The sequence below is a fragment of the Colias croceus genome, chromosome 14, assembly GCF_905220415.1.
Source record: "Colias croceus chromosome 14, ilColCroc2.1".
Classification (NCBI taxonomy): Eukaryota; Metazoa; Arthropoda; class Insecta; order Lepidoptera; family Pieridae; genus Colias; species Colias croceus.
Window position 1 is genome coordinate 8,234,955 of NC_059550.1, and position 21,727 is coordinate 8,256,681.

Here is a 21,727-nt window from a genome sequence, read left to right on the forward strand (position 1 = left end):
ATTCATTCTATTATTTTCCCGACGTTTCGACCACTTTACAGCGAGCGTGGTCACGGGGAGACAGTGAATAAATCGCGTTTAAAATCCGTTAAAAAGTCTTTAATTTCTAAATGTATAATACTCGCGTAAAATCAAACCCTAGAAAATAATCTATTTCTCTATTTATTAATCTAAGTGTATCTATATTTCTTCTTTGATTTTAAGTTTTTCGTGTGGTTTTTCGTCATATTTTTTCTTCATACGTTTTAAAATTAGAATACTTTACATCGAGCGGAGTCATAAGCAAGTAGGTCCATTTCGCGTTTTTCTAATAAATAAATTCATATTGTAACTACATTCAGCGATACTTTATAATTATGATAAATTGTCTAAAACACTTTGTGAGACTATAACATGGACACAGTTCATAAAATTTTATTAAGTATACATGAAATACCTAAAATAAAAGAGAAATTCAGATGTTTACATAAGTAGGTATGTATATGGTACGTATGTGATTCATACGTAGGTTACCTAATATTTTTTGGCATCTAGACTTCTCTGACTTATTCTGTGTAGACTATTTGTCTACGTCAGGTCAAGGTCTAGTCTAGGGTAAAATATTGCGTATTGTTGAGTGAATATGGAAAATGTAAATGACTTGTCTATTTTTTTTGCTATATTTTAGCAGTGACTTAGATTTGTTAGATGTATAAACAATTTTTATCAATATCAAGAGGAAAAATAAGTGCCATACTGTTACAAATCGTTTGACTTTCGCTATTTTTCCGACGAGTTCGACTAACGCCCACGCGACTAAGCCGCCGGTACCAGCGTTCACACCATCGTTTTTCTTTTTGTCATTGCGTACTAAGACCCCTGTAGCACCGCCATCCTGTTAAAAATGACTCGAAATTTTGTGTCAATATCTCCCGGTCTATTACTGCATGAAAGAACAATTAAAATGTCGATTTAAAAAATTTACGAATTATCAATTAAAACACTGTTACGAATCGACTGACAAATTAACCAAACTGAAAAAAGACCTTACACGCATTTTTCATGAAGGCAATCACCAATTTTATTTAAGCAAAACAGACATTAAACATATCAACAAATAATGTTAACTGTGCATCACCTCATTTAAACAAAATAAAATATTATTGATTTTTATAAATGTTTTGCTGACGCTCCACGCAATAACAGCACATAATGCAGCGCCAATCCTGGATGGCTCCTATCGATTTTTCTGGATTGCACCACTATGACTCATTCATGTTTCCCTAGTACTTTGTTTGATAGATTCTAGTGTTTTCCCACTCTCTTGAAACTTTGAGCGCTTTATTTTTCAAGCATTTTTAGAGACAAGCCTTTTTAGAGTGCCTTTTTTAAGGTTTGAATTATTCGAATTCCATTTGTCAGGTTTAATGACTAAATAATTGTTATTAGTAAAGTTATATATTTATATAATATAATGTTTAATTGCAGTCATATCGTCTTTACTTAAATTTAAAAAGCATACTTACTTACATATTATGATAATAGATATATTAAGTACTAGCTTTCCGCCCGCGGCTTCGCCCGCGCAGTCAGAGAAAAACCCGCATAGTTCCCGTTCCCGTGGGATTTCCGGGATTGCGTCATTTTCCCGGTATAAAAAGTAGCCTATGTCCTTTCTCGGGTAACAAAATATCTCCATACCAAATTTCATGAAAATTGGTTCAGTAGTTTAGGCGTGATTGAGTAACAGACAGACAGACAGACAGAGTTACTTTCGCATTTATAATATTATAGTATAGTATGGATGTAAATTGATACCTGGTATTTCAGTTCAGATATAAAATGATTGCTGTTATAATGTTATGAAGTAACCGAAATGTAAAAAGGCGAAGCAATAAAAAATTGAATGAACCATTTCATTTAAAGCATTCCCTTTCATCGCAACAAAACAAATATGACGTAATAACCCCTTGATAATCCTCCCCATGTGCTTTCAGTTGCACATCTATTAATTCGCACGCGATTATAATCTGTATTCAACTAGCAATAAACACTAGAGCTCTGTCACAATCACAGTTGATTTTTTTTTTATCAAACCATAGTCTGGCAACAATACATCTTACCCTCGAGCAAGCTACCCTCGACGCATGCGTATTCGAACTGACGTACTTCACACCGTACCACCACGCTTCCGTGTTCATATAACTTCACTCCTAAACTATATGTACATAACAAAATATCTTGTTAAAAAACGTAAAATACCGTAAAACATCCATACAATCCGTCTCTTCAAACCGTTGTTCTAAATAGCAACATATTGCTTTAATAAACTCGTGTTCCGTATACTAGATTTAATCAATAGAATAATTAATTATTTGTGATCTAGCGACGCTTTATATCACTTACAACAACGAATTAGGAATTCGCTTAGTGCTAAATAGAAGGTAGTGTGTTGATATGTCGAAACCGAAAACGTTGAAGGCTCATAGACTGAGTGCTGAGTACGCTGAGAAAAACGGTCATCCCTTGAAGAAAATCGACCCATCGAATACGTAGCAGGCAGTAAGTATTTCTTCCTATACATTGTGATTTGCACCTCTTTAAGGTAATTGAATGTTTACGAATATAACAGAAATACGATAACTATTTCAGTACGTTTGTCTCATGTCTGTGAAAGACGTCTATTTTTGTGCCAAATACTGTAATTGCGGTAATTATAATTAAAATGTTTAGGCATTTATTGATCGCTCTAATAATTTCCCACATGTAAATAAATGTAAGTAAACAGTACGCACAATAAATAGTCTGCTATAGCCCTCAATTTAAATTGTCTGGTATATCTAACTAATTAGGTATCAGGTATTATACCTACTTACACACACTAATCTATCAATTAAATTTACCTTTTCTATTATGACTTGTAGTATTTCTACAAAAAGAGCACCTTTTAGTGTTTTTAATATAATAAATTGTTATTTTTATTAGAATTTCAATCTGATGATCAAAATATGTATATTTTATAGCATATTGCTTGAAAATTACAAGACGGCTAATTGTTTACTGAAGTATACGAACAGCATAGGAAATATAATTATGTTTATACGTTAAATGTTTTGGCAAGTCATTTAGTAATGTTCGTTAAATTGTTATAACAATAAAATAGTATTAGTAACCTCAAGGTAACCTCGTGTAAAATTAGCAATATGGCGTCGACAGCTGTTCGACGTACGCATGCGTCGTGCGTTTGGCGCCTAAATTCAATGAGGTGCCTACTCTTGTAAAAAATTCATAAAACGCATATTGTGTCGTGTGTAAAACCATTGCATGCTAGTTACTACACTTTAATATTATTTGAGCATGAATTAAAAAATAAAAACCATTAAGAATAGGGAAATTATTGCAGGAACTAAGGAAGGGTTAGAATTGCTTTCTTATAATATAAAAGATAGATTTACTAATTAATTTTGTTCAATTCTTTCTTTCAATGCTATATATTAAAAATATAAAAGTTATGAAACAAACGTAAAGGTTTTTACGCAAAATTATTTCCAATACATAACGTGCGCTCCTCATGACATATGAAGCATGTAGCAGGTGGAACATTTCACATATTAATTTTTCTGATCGATTTTTCTTTTACATGGTAACCAACTTTCCATTTCTTACTAAACTGGTATCTACGTGTTATCCTTAAATATAATGTTTTCATGGCTGCCGGTTCTACTGTGAGGTCGCTTACATTAAAGTGAAATAAAGTCTACACAAGACTTTGTTTTCATAAGAAGTTATGAGGGTTTTATTATTATAAAAGTAACTCTATATATTTATTACTAAAAGTACAAACTGAAAATATAATTATTTAAATTAATAAATAAACTTAGGTATATCTAGTATTTGTTGATAATCATAGACACATATAAAGACAGGCAGCTATTAGGTATACATATTATATGTAATACTTATATATTTTATATACCAAGACACTTCAAGTCTCCTCTTCATTACCATTAAAACAAGTAGTCCTCAATGTCATTTCAATGGCCGTGAATGAAACAGTATTTATTAGCAATGGTGTTCGTAAATCGATAGCTCTATAAAATAGTGACTCATTGAGTGCAATAACCCGCTGTATATTCAGTCGACGGACTAGTCGATCGACCAGTCGACGGATTAGTCGGCCGACTCGAGAGCTTACGCGGCGTTTTGTTTGCACTAGATAAAGCGTTTGGAAATCCATTTTTCCCCTAGACTTTGCTAGCTTTATTCGTCGTGATAAAGTGGAAGTTTTTAAATTGAGAGCAACTTTGTGGAATTGTTGGTCATTTTCGTGTACATGTATTTAATATGTACCTACGTAACATAGCGGTCTTAAATGTTACACGGATATTATTAGTACCTAATGAAAAATCAAAAGCAAGCGAAAATTAAAATACATAAATAAACAACACGTAATTATCATCGGTTTATACAGAGGAGCTTTTCTATAGATACCTACATGATACAGTTAGTAGATTTGCCCCATAATATTTTTTTTTTCGAACTGAAATCGAAAAGTACAGGTATACCGTATAGTGCTTTTTTAGGCTGACTAAAATAAGTCCTCTCAAGGACAACATTCGTCTAAGAAAACACAGAGGATATCACGTTCGGAATTGTCACAGGAAGGACTACTTCCTTTGTAACTTATCTATATTCGTCCCTTAGCGTGTGTCTGTCACGGCCACTCCTAATTATGTATTGTTTATCTTGTGAGATCTGCATAATTAATCGGTCGTATTTTTGGAGTTGGTACGACTCGGTATAGAGTGTAGAGTTGGCAATACGTTGGTATAGAAGTGTTTAATCATATTGTGAGTCAAATTTTTCAGATTTTATATTTTTCTTATGTACTGAAATCTGAACATTGTCGACACACCACATAATACTTATACATATGATATGAACATCTTTTGACGTATTCTTTTGGTACAGTCACAGAATACATAATAGTAGCTAAACGCTACAGAACGGACACTCTCCGCCTCCCGCCAAAATTAAACACTTACCTCACCCCGCACGATCAGACATAAAATGGTCCATATTTTTCTACAGAGACGATACCTACGCAACGAAGATTGACAACATTAATCAAATTGACTTAAAGTAATTTTATTATTTTGGATTTGTGATTATCGTTTTTCGTAGAAAATGGTTAGATATTGTGCTGTTTACGGATGTATTTCATCAGAAAAACGCGAATTTTTTTTACGCTAGTCAAAAATGTACCAACCATAAAGCGTTAACACACACATTTGCAGTCTCTACAGTGTGACTGTCAAAACGATAATTTTGTATGGAGTGTCCGGGGTGTGGTACAGTACTAATTAATGACTAATTAACGATATTGTTCTCATAGGTTTATCGCACCTGAGATCGTTTTCCGAGCGCAAAATAATAGGCTCACTATATTTTTTATGCTTTTCTTTATCACTCCTGATAACATTCATTTTAATATATATTTTGATAGAAGTTTAATATCAAATATACTTAACAAAATAAACGTTAACAAGCCAGCATGTTACTGGTTGTCCCAACTTGTATACACGATCCAATTCTGGCCGACCGCCAGACCGTGGCTCCTGTTGAAATTTTACCTTTTTGCTCTCATGCTGCCCTGGTACCTTTGAACTTTTTTATTTTATTTTAAAAATAGTTTCGCAATAATTTGACATGACAAAAAATTAAATTAAAATGGTTACAGATCTACCCTCCTTATCATTCCTAATTAAAAAAGCAAACAAACAAGAGCGTTACGTTTAAACATCACAAATTTCAACATAATATAACATAATATAAAAAAAATTGTCATACTCATTCCCATTTAAAAAATATAATCTGAACAACATATTTATTACCTATTTTATTATATACCTATATATATTCATAATGTTTCTTATAGCGAGTGTAGGCACGTATTTCTTTAATCCTAAGCCAAATTGATAATAGGTAATTATTTTTCTTATCTCTTGTGGTAAGTGAGAAAAGCCTAAAAAATTTCGTCTCGCCTCAGTCCACATCATTACGCAACCCTCGTGCCAAAAGCACTCTTGGGTTTTTGCACTTCACAAAGTTCTAAGTACTTTAAACATTACACTTGGGTTGAAAGCTTTTGTAATAATGTTCCCATTTAGTAGACACATGTTCACAATTTCACTATTTTTCTTCAATTTAGGTTTTAGAGTTCAATTGAAATTTTTTCTTGCAATTTATTTCACTAAGTGGCGGAGAATGAACTGTGAATAGATTTTCTTTTGTTCATGTTTCAATTATATTGTATATTTAAACAAGGTTTTGACGTTTCAGTTTTTTAAGAATTTCTGAATGCAAAAATATAAATACAGAGACGAATTTACCACAAAATTTGTTTCTTAAAATATAATGTTTATTTTAGATATAAATTCATCGTTCGCGCCTTAAAATACAAGCTGAAACTGTACAGATAAAATAAGCACAGATAATAAAGCATTGTTTACCATATCGCTACAGATTATAAACGTTATAATTAGCACACATAAACAATTAATGTTATTACTTATTACTCATCAATACACATACGAATTCCCCTTAGCCAGACGTCAGTAATTAAAGATTCCGGGGTGTGAATTCGATGACTCATTTATGTTTTAATAAAATAATTAATATAGAACATGATGATTAATTTATGTGACTTGTAATATTGTAATTGTATAAATAGGGATGAAACGATGAATTTTCGAAAAGGTAAATAAAATAAATAAATAAATAAATATGTAAATAAATAATTAATAAATAAATCAGACTTAAGTAAATAAATTTGGGTAGTTTTGTATTTATTATTATAATGAAAATATTATTTCGATATTGATTAGAGATTGGTATTTTAATAGATTATTTGACGTTATGAATGTCTCAAACGTTGCGTTAATGCTTTTTACCTAAATCTTTCTCAAACCTCAATCAAATCAAATTTCACACAGAACCAAAAATAAACGGATAAGCATTATTGTTCTTTTTCTGATTGCATTAAAATCTAATTTCGTGACGTACGTACTTGTGGTTACCTTTTACTAGATAGGTAATGTATAAGTAGAGATAGCAAGAAATGCAACCGCATTTAATGACGTCAGAGACAATCAGTGCGTGACACGCAATTATAAGATCAATTGTGTTCAGTTCAAGCATCGTTTGACCCTAATATACCTACAATAATACTACATTAAACTTTCGCTATGTTGGCAGAACCTTTATTCATAAACAGTTTTATAAACATTTAACATTAAATATTATAAATGCGAAAGTAACTCTGTCTGTCTGTCTGTTACTCAATCACGCCTAAACTACTGAACCAATTTGCATGAAATTTGGTATGGAGATATTTTGATACCCGAGAAAGGACATACCTAGGCTACCTTTTATTGCGAAATATGTACTACGGGCGAAGCCGGGGCGGACCTCTAGTTTAACATAAAAGAGCAATTTTTAACACGCTTCACAGTTCACCTGTATGTTTGTATGTAAGTGACTCATTTAGATATATTTTTGAGCCACTCTCATCATGACTTTATCTTCAGTTTCTTTTTCACCTAATAATTTGATTGATTAAATACATCAGAGACATTTATCACGAATCCTTTATTTTGCCAATTATTATATTATTATCATTTTAAAGACAATATTTAATATTTTTTGAAGTAAATCTCGTCAATTCTTAAGACCGTTCCCTGAAGCTCGGTCTAATCTCTAAAGCCTGCAGTCTGTGTTGGAAAATAAGCTTATTCAACGAATTGTAGTTGCAACCCAATAGAATTTCCTATTTGTAATGCGAGTGTTTCAATAAGGATTTCTAACTAACTTTATCTTATTACATTTATTTTGTTTTTGTTTACTAAACTACCATATTAAACTCAATTTAATAATAATAATATCTAAAGTTTGTGTTGGTCAGTGATGGTTGTAACTTTATTATATTTATTATCATTGTGTACACCTTGTACCTGTCCTTGACTCTGGTGAATAATTGACATGCCTATTATTTTTATATCCAGTAGTTTTCTTACTTTCTAATCAATCCTAGTACCATTTCAAGCGAAGCTGCGGGCAACAGCTAGTGAACAATAAAATTCTACTGCAGTAAGATAACATTAAAGAAGTATGTGAAACTTGGCTTCCATTTGCATACAGGGGCAATAACTAATAGCGAAATAGTATCAAATTTACATAATTATTGTTATCTACAAGTAATACATGAATTAACATTATTATTATCTACAATTAATACATGAACTATAGTAATAAAATATTTAATATATACCTACGTGATTATGTACTTATATAAATATTTTATTAAGTGCAAAATACATAATTAGATTTCACCACTACGCGTAGGTACGTAGCGATTTCAGGCAAAACATAATAAACAAATTTACAAAAATTTATCCAAACAGAAAAATATCTTTACTGAAATATTCACTAAATAAATAACTCTCCGGTCAAAGCTCAGTCTTCGATATTAGAAGGTACATAACTTTAGATATATATAATATATCCTGTGTCAATCGACACGCCCCGTCTCGGCATGCGAATTCCTTGTAAGATTTAATTAAATTTCTCAACGCCTTCATATCGATTCTGTTTATGTCTTAAAATACAAATAATTTCATAGGAAAGCTTTTATGAACGCAGGGGAGGCGCAACAACCGCGTGTTTTTATAATCGTATGGAATGTTAATGTTAACCTATGATGTTGTAGACCTATCTATATTATTTACTAATTAGCTGATCGCGACTTTAGCTGTGTTAGAACATCTATCAAAATATTTCTAACAGTTATTCCTGATAATATTAAATTTCCACCAAAAATAAAAAATAAAACCTTCGACAGTTTGCGAGACGACGCACAGTAAAGAATTTTTGTGTAATAATATCGAACGCTACACATTAATTAGAATCATCTGTCAATATTTGAAATTAAACACCGAAACATGTTTACACCTTCACATCAATCTAAAATTACCCTTAAACACAAAGGCATAAAGTATCAAATATCCTACCATAGATAATATAAACAGAATCCCTATGTAAGTCAGTCAGGAACACAGGGGTCCGTACCCTGTACCGTACAGATCAATATCTTGCCCTAAATAGTAACAAAATACACGAAACCATTTAAGTGGGTCGATATTATTATTATTACTGTACAATCTATTGTGTCCTTGACTCTGGTGAATAATTAATCTAATAGGTATACAGCAGCAGTAGATTTAATTGCAAAATTAGAGTGGCAATGACAAACGGTATTCTTTATTGGTTAAAAAGAAAGGTAAGACACGAAAATTAAATGGAAAAGTTGATTGCACGCCAAAGAGCAAACGTGACAAATTATTAAGATACTCACTCTTATAAAAAAATAAGGAATTAATAATAATTTAACCAAGAAGTTCATACCTAGACAGAAGAAGCCCAAGTCTTTAATGAGTCAAACACGTATTTTATTATAAAAGATAAACTTTTAAACTTCTCGAAAGTACAATACAGATTAAACCTTTACAACTTTAGATACAGCATCATGTTTCCGCTTACAATATTCTAGTTAGCTATAGAAGGTACATTGAAAAGCTTGAAACTGTTATAGATTAGAGATTAGGATAGGAATCCACTGCAATACCGCATTGATAGAATATTTCAAAGTATTCTGGACGATTTCCAACACGAAATTGATACTATCGATCTTTGGGAGTAGCATGGCATAGAATATAATTGATATTTCTATAAAATATAAGTACTAGCTGCCCGCCCCAGCTCCGCCTTCACAAGGGATAGTTAGAATATAGCTTGTTCATAACATGACTCATTAATGAAGTAAGGAACAATTTTGGCTCTACATTCGAGAAAAATTTGCCTAAGGAGTGTTTCGAGTTTTTTATTTACAAAAAAACTTAAAACACAAGCAAAAAACCACTTCATCCCAACGAAAGTTTAAATAATATCTACATATAAAACAACTTTTATAAACAAAATCAAACCATAGGTACCTATATCTTCATATGTTTCTAAGGAGTGTTAATTTAGAATTCTCAATTAATTCAGTCATGGTATGTACCATGTAATGTTTGTGTAAGGGCTGGAATAATGATGTTGATTGAATTCGAGTTAAACTTGGAGACTTAATTAAAAGCAAGAGATCACGAATACTGAGATTTATGAGGGATAGTTCCATGGTCTCACAAGAAAATCTACATTTTCATCATGAAATTAGAATATTAATGGCACGGCATGCATATAATAATAAATATACTATTTTCACTAAATAACTAAAAAAGTAGATACGAGATGATCCAAAGACAGTATACACAGTACCTACACACCCTTACAGTACCTACACGTTTACACGTGTGCAATTTACAGTATACATACACAAATTTTCAAAACGCCACCAAGGCATCAAAAGATAACAAAAATAAGGAAATAAATGAACTAATATCTATACAGCACGTCTTGTCTCCTTCAAATTCTGAAAACAAAGTTAGGCAAGACACATAAATTGTCTAACTATTGCCAACAAACATTACTAGACACTCGTACTTTCATAGTTTCCACAATAAACTTGGTTCCTAGTTCTGCCACCAATAATTTTGGCAAAAGCTTCAATTCAAATAATATTTTGCGTTTCCTACATTTGTAGTGTCCGTATAAAAGGTATTTATTCGAACATCAATAACACTTACTTTGAAAATTACGAAATAAGTATAGACATTCATCCATACTAATATTATAAATGCGAAAGTAACTCTGTCTGTCTGTCTGTTACTCAATCACTCCTTAACTACTGAACCAATTTGCATGAAATTTGGTATAGAGATATTTTGATATCCGAGAAAGGACATAGGCTACTTTTTACCCCGGGAAATAGGATAGGTTTTATCCCGGAAATCCCACGAGAACGGGAACTATGCGGGTTTTTCTTTGACTGCGCGGGTGAAGCCGCGGGCGGAAACCTAGTTCTTAATAAATTAATAGCCTTAAAAACAGCACTCAATATTAATATAATTTAAAAGCATCATTATAAAAGTAACCCTTTTTCTGAAACATTTTCTAAAAGGGCAGCGCGAACGACCTTTTTCAAATATTCTTTAGTATTGTTATTATTGTTCAAAAGAAAATGTAAGTGAAGGAAGATGAATTCGATTTCGTTGGATAAAATGGATACATCACAATTGAGATAGTCTGGATGGGTTCCAAAACTTGTGAATAAATTGTTTAAGATTTCAACATAATGCGGTATTAAGCAGTAGCCTCTACATTTATAAGAACATTAAATTGTACAAATATTTTATCCTATCATCATCATCATCATCATCATCAGCCCATATACGTTCCCACTGCTGGGACACGGGCCTCCTATGAGGGTACAGGCCATAATCCACCACGCTGGCCAAGTGCGGGTTGGCGGATGACACATGTCGTCGAACTTTTTAATTCTTCGACATGTCGGTTTCCTCACGATGTTTTCCTTCACCGTTCGAGCAGTGGTGATGTTACAACATGCGCAGATAAATTGAAAAATCAATTTATTTCCTGCGCGCTCGCCTGGTCTCGAACCACGGTCCTTTTTTTATCCTATACCTACATGAAAATAAATAAAAAAAAACCATCAAATTATACTTGCCTTTGATTTCAAGCTTATTTATAAGTATCTAAGGTTAGATATACAAAGGTAATATGCTTTTATATCCAAGATTTAAAGACCGACTTCTATACTCGCTGATAAATAAGAAAAGTCAAGAAAAATTTAAAGAAATTTCTCCTTATAAAAAGGAGATACGGAGGCCAATAATTAATCATCTTCCCGCAAGTTTTCCAGACTTTTAAACTTTTGCAAAGCACGTCCTATTAATTTACTAACTTTTACACGTGAATTTAACGTTATAGTAAAAAATATTCACTATTAGAACAGGTACTTGTTTATAATAATATTATGTTTTAAACAAAAAAATAAGCAAGTTTAGATAGCTTAATAGTATCACTAATTTATGAAAAAAATGATGTAGATTTTCACGTAACTGACTACTAGTAATAAAAAAAGACGGGTTGGACTCCGGGAGTGCCGGCAGAAGTGAAAACTCGTTGAGCATGTTTGAACTTTGATATCCATCCGTCTTACGCTTACGTGTCCTGATGCGAGTTTAAGATTTTATACCAATTACAGAAAAAGTGCTCAACGCCGCGCGCCGCTAAAGAAGTTTTCACTTAAAAAATTTCTTCGTTTTGTTTTCTAGGATAAAAATTTATACATCATAACGGGTACGTTAGTTATAGTCTACTAAAACTTTTGTTGAACGTTCCCGAAGCGCGACGCGACACAGCAATAAAATTGTAAGATTTCGCTATGGGTCCTCCCGCCTCCGTCCTTCTCAGTGATTTGTGAGTCTGACAAATTCAAAAACCCTCTATTGAAAAAGCGATTTTATTCAGTAAGACATACGTTATCATATTCATAAGCAAAAATATAGATCAATTCAATATCCCTTTATTTCTATTAAGGTAATATATTCTTTACATCGGGAATCAAAAGGTTTTACATTATACCGACACCTGGGTTATCCCATGTGCGCGTGATTTAAAATTCAAAATGCGATCGCCTCTTCCATCTGACAAGTCATTGCTATTCTGTCGGTTGCTTCACCTTGGCTTTTCATTCATGCTTTTTGGCAATACAGATAGGAGGTACTACGTTCATTCATTCAGTTTGATTTATTCATTGCCCTATAATTATTATATCTGGACAATTAACGAGCGTTCGGAACAGTCGATTCATAAAATGGACGTCGATGATTGAAAAGAAGTGTAAATAAAACCGGCCAAGTGCGAGTCGGGCTCGCGCACAAAGGGTTCCGTAGCAGCAAATATAATAAATTACAGTTAAATCAACCTATCTCAAAAACTATAAGAGATACTTTGATCAAACCAAAAATCGTTGAAAGAGTTAATTAGCATGCATCACCTCTATTTTTTTTAGAATTTTATACCCCGTAGTTATAAAAATAGAGGGGGGGGGACATACTTTTTACGACTTTGAGAGCTGATATCTCAAAAACCGTTCACTTTAAGAAAAATGTTTTTTAGAAAACTTTATATCATTTTAAAAGACCTTTCCATTGATACCCCACACGGGTATGTACATCGAAAAAAAAAATTTCATCCCTCAGTTACATGTATGGGGGGCCCCACCCCCAATTCTTTTTTTTACTATTTAGTGTCATATTTTTGTAGCGGTTCATACAACACATATTCCCATCAAATTTCATCACTGTAGTACTTATAGTTTCCGAGTAAATCGGCTGTGACAGACGGACAGACGGACAGACGGACAGACGGACATGACGAAACTATAAGGGTTCCGTTTTTGCCATTTTGGCTACGGAACCCTAAAAAAATCACTACAATTTCCTCTATAGAAAATTCCCGTTGAAAGATTAATTATTATGGATTCGACTTCTCAATCTTAAGTTCAAGCTATAGTCCATCAAGATAAAAATAAATAAGTCGGCAGCATATTAAGCGCTATGTAAATATCGATCCATAGTACGTCCTGTAGGATATCGCCAGTTAGTTCGCTTCCGTACTGCATCGCGCGCGAACGCCGCACAATATTTAATCTGTGGAGTTGGAACGTTTCGTTCTGTGCTTGGAATACGAGTGTGAATTCTGCTTTATAAATTTTAACTTGTGTCCTTATTCTGATTAGAAACGTGAAATTTTCTTATTTCGAAATTAATAGTGGCTCTACCCGTAATATAATTAGAAGGTTGTAAATTTTTATGATGTGAAAACACGTCTTTCGGACTAATTTATTTGTTATATGTGGTGAAATTGAGGATATTTTCTACTGATAAAATGTATGAATAAAATAAAGTATTTTGACAATAATTTTATATAAAAACTACATCGTACTCTAATGGAAAGTAAATTAATATTTTATAAGCTTTGTCGTACCTTCCCAATGATCAATTATTTCAATATAATAATCATCATTAAGGTTTTTCGTTAGTTCAACAACAAAATATAAGGAAAAACACTTATTTTGACATGATTTTTACCTACGAGGAATTTTTATCAGATAATAGGTACCATCAATAACTCAATATGGGACAAAAAAAACATAGATTGTTATTAAAATGTTATTCGTCAATAAGTCTCATAATTTGTCTAAATTAATAAATAAGTTGTTATAATATGATTTAATATTTTTATAGTAGGTATTTTGCATTACAGTTAATAAACGATAATTGAATATCAACATTATTTGATTTATAAGCAAAGAGTTTAAATTAAACGCACATACTACAAAACAATAGGAAGTTATTTCATTATAATAATACTACTGTATGTAGTGGATGATTATATATTTAATATTTTCGTTAATTTAAAACAAATTGCCTATTTACAAGGTTCATCAAAAATTACTTCTTACATGATACCTATATACTTTTTTAATATATTTAAGTAGATTACAATGTTGTGATGATTATAAGGTTAAATTATATAATTTAGAATAAAATATTAAATAAGAGACTCGACTGAAATCTAATATGTATTAATAAATAATGCATATTAGGTACATAATATTATACATAATGAGTCATGATATGTTTTTCCTGCGTAACCACAGAATACTAAAACGCTCATCATTCACCATAAAACTAATCTCATTCATATTGACAATAATTATTACAATAATTTATTCTTATTAAAACTATAACAGCTTTAAATTATTCGATTAAACATTAGAGATGTAATTATTGTTAATTAAAATTTCAAACATTTAAAAATATAGAAACGTGAATTATTTTTATAGTATGGAAATACATAAATTTATTTGGTAGATTTTCTAAAAATAATAATAACCATAAGAACATTGGTAAAGAAATTATATGTCAAGAAAGCTCTAAATTTACGTTTTATTATAGTTGGTAAACAATAGGGTATCAAATATAACGTTCGTGTTACTTCACGAAAACACAAAACTAAAATATGAACACGAAATGTGAGAACCCGCCATACATAGGGAACTATTGTCTAGCTATTAGATAGGGAGGCGAGGTAGCTAAATGGCGTAATTCAACGGCGTCGTCGAGACTTATCAAAATCGAAAGAGAAAATAATTTCGAAAAGAAAAGCTTCTATGGTAAAAACCATTTTAGCGGTGGGTTTGGCGTGTACGGATTTTCAAAAATGTAAAAAAAAACAGTTACTTGGGCATTCTCGAGCGCGTCAGATATTCATACTACGTATGCCCCAAGTGCCTCTGATAACAACGGTCAGATTTTCGGAAGGGGTGTTAAGTAGGCCCCAAGGAAGCTCCGTTTAAAAAAACTGACGATTACGGCATGACGATAAGTTACGATGAATTTTTGAAAATGCAGAAAAAAAAAGTCCTTTTGAAATACTCGAGCGCGTCAGATTTTCATAGGGGAGGTTTATCTCGGTATCCTGAAAGCATATTTTCTTAATCTGACAAAAATGTTGGTGGGTTCTCTTAATCTGACCGAAAAAGGTTTGTGGGTTTCGTTTTTTTTATCACCGTTATTTCATATCAATTTTTCTTAACACCCTCAGTTTTCGAGATATACTCAAAAAACCGGGAGTTTGAGTTTTTATGATGCTTCAAGTAAAAAAAGGTTTAAATTTGGAAAAAAATGAAAAGAGCCCTTTTTTGTAAAATAAAATTACCTTTTTTGTTTATTTTTTGGAAAAAGTAAAGTTCGCGACATATATGCCGCAACGCGTTTTTCGGAAGACGAAATGGCTCCTCCAGACTTCCGGTCATGCGGAAACCGGCAGATTTTGTATTTTTAGTAAGTTTTAGATTATATTCTTCAAAATAAAAATAAAAACAATCGCGCTCGAGAATGCCGGATTAACGTTTTTTTTTTACAAGTTCGCGACCCTATAACTCGGCGGCGTCAAGGACTTATGGTCAGATTAGTTAAATTTAGTCTTAAAACACTAAAATCAACCCCCAATATCTTAATCTGACGCGCTCGAGTATTTCAGACTATCGATTTTTTTTACTAATCTGATCGTCTGTCCTAGGCGCGCGTCACTACATATAGAGCTAAATAGTTAACAAGGTTGTTCTATTAGGTCTAAGGTATCTCTCATATCTTAAACTGCCACGCTCGAGTATTACAGAAAATTCCCCTCTTCGCCTCCCTATCTATATGATTTATTATTTATAGTAGCGAGACACTTTGGGGTTAACTTTGAGTTAGGTTAATTAAAACTTGAGAAGATTTTAACTACATTAATAAATCATACCAGTAGAAATGCTGGGCAAATAAATAATTATTTTATTACTTAATCAATTATGGCTGTTTACAAGATTTTCACAGAAGATTTCCATAGCATCGAAAGTGGGCGCTTAAAAAATCACGGATGCAACATATCCGTGACATTTCCAATCAAGATGGACGGCTTTGATCTATTTTTGGCGCCAAATGGAGCGTGTCGTTTGTAAACATTCAGATTGATTGCACTGCACTAAGAGCAATAAACAGTGATCGGAAAGGTGTCGTAATGTGTTGTCTAGGAAATCCAGAGAGACCACACGTTGTATTTATTCTGTCTCAATATTGAGTGTTGTTCTCGGACACAAGGGTAATCTCCTATGTACATTTAGATGTACGTACAGTCCCAGTCTAATAGGTAATTTTTAGTGTTTTAATGATATAAAATCATTATTTTATTGAAGAAATCTATTGGTATTAAATTAACAAATAACATTGTACCTACTTCAATAATATATTCTCAACTTACATTAGGCCGAAATCACGAGAGAGCAATAATTCAAGTAGCTAATAAATACAGAGCTATCACCGCTAATATTGCGCATATAAATTCTATGAGCGCAATAAATATTGAAATATATTTTCACTGCCGAAATTGCCTATATTTCAAACGTTCCGGGTTGATACGTTTTGAGAAAACGTGTCTCAAGTTCTGTACGAAAATGATTCAACAAAATGCGTTCTTACTTATTTACGTATTTATAAGGCTATAATATAGTATATAGGATATTGTATTTATATAGCTTTTACATATTTTGTTTTGATTCTTGTAACTTGTAAAGTTGAGAGTAGGCAGGTCCGCAGGTATCCAATATTCTACCTCTAGGCTCTATCTATCTACTTTATAACATTTCTTTTCCATATTCCACTCACGGAATATTCTTCGTTACAAAAAAATATATTTACATTTAATACTATTTGAATCTCATTCAAGAAAAAAGCATAAAAACAATACAAAGGTACTTTAATGCTTCTAATATTTAGTATCACAATTTATAGCCCACGTCCGTCTTATTGCTATAGCGAATGTCCATAATACCGACAAAGCGTATTTATTACGCCTCTAAAGTTTAAAGCAATACGAAAGCATTAATTACATCCCATCTTTAGCCTAACAGCATAATTAACGGCCGTCTATAGCTTCAGAATAAATAAGGAAGTAACTAAACGAGTAATTCATTGCTGCCAGCATTTTAATTAACCCCACCGCTGTTAATGAACGATGTTTACACTTACCAGAAAGTTGTTAATGTTAATTAATACTATTGGAGCAGATTGAGTATATATATATAGCTACCTAATAAACTGTAAAAGTTGGTTAATCAAAAGTTTGATCCGTTTGTACAGATGGGATATTTAATAAATAATTTGGATATCATATTTTCTAGACACTGAAAATTGATATAAAGTTAAATGTTACTGCGAAATCATCAACTTTATGCACAAAGAAATCCAATTAATAATTGATAATATATCTAAAACGATAGCGCATTCTTCTAGCTACAAATTAAAGTTCTCTTTCTTTGTTTCATAAGAAAACAAACGATCACAACAAATCAGTCTCTAGACGTAAACTAACCAAGTTACTGCCTTATATTTACGTCTATCCGTGAGCTCAATTCAGTTTTAAACGCTAACAAATAAAATTAGTGTTGTCATTTCCCGTACTCCGCCCATTGGTTATTTTTCTTTAGTGTTGCCCGATTTAGTCGTGAAGTCGCCCTCCTGTCGGCTGTCGCTGACTCAGGCAAATAACGGCGTTTGTGATTAATGCCGACTATTCTTGTACCTAATACACTCTAGTTCCTTTGTTCTAGTGTCTTTTTGTAGAAAAAAATAATTATGGAAACTGTCAATGTAGAGTTAGTTGGGTTTGTCGAAGAATAATGCTCCTTTAATTCTTGTCTTCTTTTTAATATAAGTTTCAAAGAATTTTTTTTCATGCCACCATAAGAAATACACACACACAAAGAGTAAAATAAGAAATATAGAGATCACGTATGCCATAGTATAAATTACAATACAATTTAAATGTTCCAAATAATGCATCAAATTTTTACAACTTAGCCCACATTTTAGCCTGGTTGGTTAATGAACCATAAAGCTTCATTGTTTCACAAATAAATCTAAAAGCAGACTGAAGTGTGTAAACCAGTGTTTAGTGAAAGAACATTGAACTTAGGTGTTATTTGAAGTGTGAAATGTTTGGAGCGCAGATAATAAAAGACATCGGAATGTTGGTCTCTTCTGGACTCGCGGACATGTGTAAGTTATGACTTATGAGTGACAGTTTTATTAATAAGTTTCTATTTTACTGTTTCGTTAAATAAGGGCCGATTTTTCAATCCTTGGTTAAAATTTATCCATCCAATATAGTATTACACGAACATTTTAAAATGTCACCTGTAAACTGTCATATACAGACAATTAGAATTCATTTTTGAAATGGTTATTCGATGAATAAGTTTTAACCAAGGATTGAAAAATCAGCCCTAAATAAAATAAAGAATGAGGCTTTTGATTTAATGTATATTTTTTATATTTTACTGCAAAAGAATAAAATTATAAGATCCTTGTTGAAATGAGAACTTTAGTTGCCTTGAGCATTTTGGTAGTGAAAAATCATTATTTCCAAAATATGTTAACATTCGTGCATCATGAATTCATATTTTACATTTTAAAATTAGAATTTACTAGACGATATTAGACTTTAATTAAAAATTACCACAGAACTTTTCCATGGTAATTAATTATCTATCACGGGAAATATTAATAACAAAACTAACTTATTTTATTCTTCATCTTCAATGCTAAACCTATCTTGCGGAAATCATAAATTATTTGTTATTTACTGAACTGAGAGGCATAAGTACATAAACCGTTCTTCCGTTCAGTTCCATTCGTGATTGGATTATGCTCGTACATTACAAAGCGTACGTGTGAACGATAGCTTTGATAAAGATTAGTGAATGAAGAGCGGTTGGTTCGCTTCAGTGAAAATCAATGAACCGCATAGGTTTAAAATAAAGCTTTTGCGTATTCATAAAGCCCGCATTTTAATAAGATGTAGATACGAAGATAAGAATAAGATGTAGGTTAAATAAAAAGTAGGAAAAAAGTTAGGAATGCTTGGTGATTGTCCCTTTCATTTAAAACTATGAACATAACTTTTTTTTAAATGAAATATTAAAAATAATATAAATATATGTGTATACCTATATTCGTTTTTTTTAAATAAAAAAAGCAAACAATGTACTTTCTTTCAGTATTGTTCAAATTAAAAATTCACAAAAATTGGAATTCATGTTCACGCGCGCTTCTTATTTTTGACGAGAAAAAATCAAGAGCCTATGTCAAGAGCATTTAATTATGTAGAGTAGAGACATTTGATATAGAGATAGAAGTGATTGAGCTTTTATTATTGTTTTTAATCTTTATAATCTTGTGGAGTACATCTTTGATCTTACTACTATTATGTACGGCTTAGTTACGTAGCTATAACAATACAATTTCATGCAATGCGGTCTGCAAACAGGAACCACGTTGCCGCAGTAGTCCGATACATATCTAAGTTTCGCAAACATATTATAGACGTTGCGGTTTCATACATAAGTTTGTTATGTGAGATTGTCGCTAATAAATCATAACATTTAAGTACACCATAGTACAGTTATCAGTAGGATTATAAGCTTAAATGTTTCCTAACTATGCAAATAAGTCAGGAACGTAATATACCTAAGTACTTAGATTAAGGATTGGTCTCCGCGCGCGCGCTACGACTAGATACCGCTCCACCTAAAAACAATAGCTCCGTGAGTGCGGCAACTCAGTTCTGTAGTGTGTGTAAGTCGATTTGTAAGGACGCTAGGTGACCCTAGTGTTTGTGAAGAATTGTACTGCCAGCTACATAAATTTTACCCCATAAATGGGAAATGGGCTATCTTGGAAAGAAGTTTGAAAAATATTTTTATTTCATTTTGGCCTTGCCAGGAATCGAACCCATGAACATGTGACTCAAATCCACTTGCGATGCCACTATACTATCACAAAGGTTTTTTAAAAGTAAAAAAGCGGTAATAAAAAAAAACATATATTATATGAGTCAGTTAAACAAGGTTAAACAGAAATAAATTATTGTTATTATCATTTTTTTTATAATATGCGTTAGTAATAGTATTGAAAAAAAAACATTATGAATAAAATAAGTTCAAATTAAAAGTGTGTTTTTGGGATATGCAGTACGGCAACACTAAATGGCGTCGTATTTTCGTAAACAACATTTTCAAAGTACAGGTGAAATATCGAATAATACGATTATTTCTGATGGTACGTGATCCCAGTGTCTTTCTTATTATTTGTTGTATTTTTTTTTAACAGTTTTATGGCACAAACAGGCATTTTACTTCAGGTTTTGTCCAAAATCTTTAGAAACTATCGGTACGCCCTCTCCACACAATGCTTGTGACACGACTGGCTCGGGTACGCCGATTTCGGCGTACTTTTAGTTGCCGCATTTTTCGAGTACGCCGGCGGTATCTAGTCGTAACTCGTAGCGCGCGCGGAGACCAATCCTTAATCTAAGCCTAAGTATGTATTTATTCAAAAATAATTGTTGAGCAGTTGGCTATTTGTAAAATGTAAAGCCAACCAAAACCTGCCTAGTTTGTAATTAATATTGTACTGGTTTGATAAAAAAATAATAACTAAAAATAGTCATCAGTTTCTATTTTTTCTGTCCCTACATAATAGGTATCTCAATATATGTAGTAAGTAATTAACGTCAAAGTTTCTATTCATGATATTTTGTAGGCTCTAAAATCTTATATGTACTTTTATATTTCAGGTCCGCGCCATGGAGCAGCGGCTGTGCGAGTGGCCGGCGGGCGCTGAAGGTGCCCCCAAAGCCATCTCGAGGCTTGAAGGCCAGATAGAAGAACAGGTAAACAACATTTAATGATAGTGACGACATCAGATCGCCCAACTGCTCCTTTGTGTTGCCAAAAAAAACCATAATGACTGTGTATCTCCACCTTTACGTCATGTACTGATTTAACGGCCAAGCTAAAATAATCGACAGATGATAGTGCATACAGACAGGGCCGGTGAAGTGTAATCAAACGCGTAATAGATGGTTATCACGTGGATGATTTTAACGGTCTATTATATAAAAAAACGTGTAAAACAATATTGTTTATTAGTGTGAAAATTACAGTATTAAATTATAAATAAATAAATATTATAGGACATTATTAATCAATTTTGGTTTCGGAGCAAGCGATAGCATAATTATGATGAACAAATAAATACCTGTTTATTATGTTAGAATTTAGATGATAATACATATTATTATTATTGTACATATATGCAGTCGTTAAACCTTTGAA

At 32.2% G+C, this 21,727-nt stretch overlaps 1 protein-coding gene across 2 annotated transcripts in view; it reads left to right on the forward strand.

Annotated features, from left to right (window-relative positions):
• LOC123697369 (uncharacterized protein CG43867) overlaps positions 1-21,727 on the forward strand; it is a 250,589-nt gene that overhangs the window by 202,097 nt on the left and 26,765 nt on the right. For both annotated transcript variants that reach the window (XM_045643861.1, XM_045643862.1), the window contains exon 5: positions 21,187-21,282. In XM_045643861.1, coding sequence (XP_045499817.1) covers positions 21,187-21,282 — 96 coding nt within the window. The remainder of the gene's footprint in view (positions 1-21,186; positions 21,283-21,727) is intronic.